Source organism: Octodon degus, unplaced genomic scaffold (genome assembly GCF_000260255.1).
Source record: "Octodon degus isolate 3935 unplaced genomic scaffold, OctDeg1.0 scaffold00016, whole genome shotgun sequence".
NCBI classification, from domain to species: Eukaryota; Metazoa; Chordata; class Mammalia; order Rodentia; family Octodontidae; genus Octodon; species Octodon degus.
Genome location: NW_004524592.1, coordinates 16,659,428 through 16,663,577, shown reverse-complemented (window position 1 = coordinate 16,663,577; position 4,150 = coordinate 16,659,428). Strand labels below are relative to the sequence as shown.

General features: G+C 40.7%; 1 protein-coding gene and 1 pseudogene across 1 annotated transcript in view; both read right to left on the bottom strand.

The window, feature by feature from the left end:
* The window catches only part of Fnta (farnesyltransferase, CAAX box, alpha), a 73,755-nt gene that overhangs the window by 29,863 nt on the left and 39,742 nt on the right, over positions 1-4,150 (bottom strand). Inside the window, exon 4 of the mRNA XM_012513681.2 lies at positions 2,678-2,782. Coding sequence (XP_012369135.1) covers positions 2,678-2,782 — 105 coding nt within the window. The remainder of the gene's footprint in view (positions 1-2,677; positions 2,783-4,150) is intronic.
* LOC105741583 lies at positions 362-926 on the bottom strand (annotated as a pseudogene).

Sequence of the window (4,150 nt, the reverse complement as noted above, 5' to 3'; positions counted from 1 at the left end):
TTTTTTTTTTTTTTTTTGCGGAACCGGGGATTGAACTCAGGCCCTTGCACTTGCCAGGGAAGCGCTTATTCCACTGAGCCATCTCCCCGGCCCCTTATTTATCTATTTTTGTTGTTATTGTTTTTTGTTGTGGATAGCTAAGCCCACCCTGGGAGCAGAGCTGGCACAGCATGTGGTGCCAAGGATCAAACTGTGGTCCCTGTGTGCTTACCTAAGCAGGCGCTTTAGACCAGTGAGCTATCTCATCAGCCCTGGTTTGTTTTTTGTGTCAACAAAAATAGAATGTTCAAGTTGAGATCTTGGAATAGGATCAACAACAGATCTAAACTGTTGATCCCAATAAGGGGGTTGGCAGGTTGGCTCACAGCAGAATCATGAAGCAAACCTCCTTCTCATAGATATCTAGGATCATTCCCATTGGGGAAGGGACCATGTGCACGGTATTCTTGCCAAACAACTGGAACTCATAGTGGATGAGCTGCTCCCAAAAGCCATTGTTGGGCCAGATGATGGGTCAGCAAGACTTGGTCCATGTGTGGGCATCCAGCAGGGACATGGCATGGTACTTCATAAGGTAGGCAAGATACAAGGCAGCGGAGCAGCTCACTCCAGCGGCATAGTGCAGCAGTGTGCGGCCCTCTTTCATCTCCACTGAATGATGCGGTCAGCAATGGGTCAAAGAAGTCATAAAGACACAAAATGGGCGCATCAGTCATAGGCACCTGCAGGTACTGGATGTTCTCATAGAAGGTGTTCACTACCTCCACAGAGACATTGATGACTGTGGTGATCTGATTGCTGGACAGTAGGAGCTTATTGTTGACAGCTGACTTGCTGCTGATATATAGGCTTTTGGTGATCTGAGAGAGGCCACTGACTGAGGGCTGCCGGAACTGGGCTGGGAAGGCACACATGAGTAACGTCATCAAGACAGTGGGTCAGCAGTTGGTGCTACCTGAGACCTATGTCTCTTATCTAGGCTGTGACCATGGAAAACTTTCTCCTGCAGCAAGACAGAGAGGCTTGTGTTGAAGAAGCAGCTGAAAAGTTCTAGGCAAAGGTCATCAGGAAAGAGCTCAGTTGGGACCCCGTGCCATAATCCCCACCCAGCCAGCGCTCTGGTTTCCATAGCAGTGTCTTCTCCTCCGGGAAGGAAACAGGCTGTACTGGATCTTCAGAGAAATAGAAGCTTCTAAGCCCCAGTGCAGCAACGCTGGGGTCACAAGGTAATCCACCCCCATCATTGCACCAGTTGCCACTACTGACTCTCCAGACTACCTGTCTATAAATTTTATAGCTACATATTTTTATATAAAAGCACCTTAGGGCTAGTGAGATAGCTCAGTGGACTAAGTGCCTGTTTAGGCAAGCACAGAGCCTGGGGTTCAGTCTCCTGCACCACAGGCCACACTGCCCCTGGGCATGCTGAGCCAGCCACCGAGACCTAGCATGGTGTTACACTCCTGTAATCCCAGTTCTGGGGAAGCTGAAAACAGGAGGATCACTGAGTCTGAGCTGCATAGTGAGACCCTATACCATGTTCCAAATACATAAAAAAATAAATAAATAAACACCTTAATCAAGTTAAATGACTTTTCTCACTAAAAATACATTTTCAGGCCTGGAGAATGAACCCAGAGACCCTGTACTAATCTATACTCTATGTCCTTTTTTCTTAAAAGGCAGGGTTCTCACCAATTCAGTGAATTCTTATTTCAGCCTCTCAGACTACTGGGATTAGAAGCAGGTAGTCTGCTTTGCTTACTTTATGAACTTATTTTATAATGTAATTTCTTAGGAACACAATAATCCAGTTAAAAAAAGAAATTACAGTGATGAAGTTATTTACAAAAGTTGTTCTACAAATGAAAACCTGTATAATAGCTACTATGTTCACGATTTGTCAAGTAATGGTGAATTAGTCACTGCTAGATCAATTATATTCTAATTCTTTGAAAACTGTCTAAACTACTTCTTCATAAAAAGATCTGATTGGGATGTGGAGAGAGCTCGGCAGTTTAAGCACCTGCCTAGCAAGCGCAAGGACCCAGGTTCAATCCTCAGTACTGCATGCCATGCCAGCCTGGAACCAGGCATGGTGGTACATGCCTGTAATCCCAGTGCTGGGGAGGCTGAGACAGGAGGATCACTATGAGTCCCAGCTGAGTACAGACCCTATATCAAGTAAGTAAGTAAATAAATAAATAAATAAAATAGATACAAACCCCTCAAACACAACAAAACTATTGCTTTTCTCTCAGAATTTTCTCTCCAACCTTATTATCTCTCCTATACCTACACCACATTATAAGTTTCATCTCTTCTAATCCACATCACTGCAACAGCTTGAGCCTCCATGACTGTGAATCTATTTTACACAACCCTTCACTCTGCTGTCAGGAGAAACCCTATTATAGTGATAATGGTGTTACAGAATCTTAAATATGTCCCAGCATCCATGTTTTAAAAGCCTGGTCTCCACTCCATGATGCTACTGGAAGTGGTGGAACCATCAGGGTGCGGGGCTTGGAGGAAGTCAGAACTAAATATACAGTTACCCACGTAAAAATCTTAGCAACCCTATGACAAGGTAAAATGAGCTCCAAGGTAAAGTACTAAAGAAATAAATAATTCCCTATCATCTCATGCAAATACTATTAGCATATGTACAACTTACCAAACTTGATAGTTTTTGGGCTGTTCCTCAATTATTGTAGTGATGTAGTTCATTTCTTCATGTAGATCCTTTTGAAGGGACCGCAAGAGAACTCTCCGGAAATGCCTACGGGAAAAGCAAACATTCGAGGTATCAGTATTCTATGTAAACTATGTGACAATAGTGTCAAATATAGCCATTAGACATTAAAAAAGTTATATAAAATTTTGGTGATTATTCTATATATATAACCAATAAGTGCTAATGATTATCTCAATTCACATAAGTATTTGGTAATTGGAAGAATCAAGCACTAAAGTAAAACAAGGCAAAAAATATGAGGTGGAAGAAAAGTAAATTTTTGAAACTTAAAAGACAAATAGTTTGAGGTAATACTTTGATTACTGGTGTCTATAATATAAAAATCAAACATGTCCCCTTCCCAATTTGTATTAAAACATTACTCAAATACTAATATTATTAGAAATACTGTCAAGATATTTTACTTTTAAAAACACCACCAAAAGGCTACTTACAAAATGAAAACATGGGGCCAGGGAGATAGCTCAGTAGCATAAGCACTTGCCTGGCAAGTGCAAGGCCCTGAGTTCAATCCCTGGTTCTGCCAAAAAAAAAAAAAAAAAAGAAAACATGTTTGTAGGTGTGGTGGTGCATGCCTGTAACTTCCAGTACTGATACACGGGACAGGCATAAGTTTAAGGACAACCCATGCTACATAGTGAGTTCAAGGCCAGCCTGAACTACGTATCAAGACCCTCTCTCAAAAAAGCCCTAAGTAACTTTAAAAAAGATACTTCTTTAAAGAGAAACATACTTTCTCTTTAATTAAAGAGAAAATGGACTGAAAGCACAGCTAAAAAATACAACTAGTTTTGATCTAGCCTTACTTCAAAATTTAAAAATTTTGAACTCAATATATAATGAGACAAGATATACTACAAATTATCTTTGAAGATAAAAGAGATTACAATATTTTTCTCTTTAGTAATTACTGAAAAAAACCAGGTTCCTAGGTCACATAAACATTAACACTTGCTTTAAAGGAGTAAGACTCCAGGTCACTGCCTTCTTCTTCTGGGAAGTAGAGGGGACGGCACCCACAGCCCTATGTATGCTAGGTAAGTGCTCTACTGCTGAACCATACCCTGGCCCTAGCATACTGCTTTGTGAAGAAAAAGCAAATGAACTTCTTAGAAAATTTTTAAAGGGATTCTAAGTTCTTGTGTGCTGTATAGTCAGTTATTTCTAACAAGTGAAGTACAAATCAGAGACATAAAACAATGCGCTGAGTATTCCTATTAAACGTATCAGATATTCTCATTCCCCATAAAGCCCCACTAAAATGAAAGTACACTAATAACACAGACACAAATCTGTGACAAGCAGGCACCACAGTATGTGAAGAGGTCCAGAATACTCAAGAAAATGTAAGCACACAGATGAGTTTTAACTTACTTAAAAAATACCAGAATG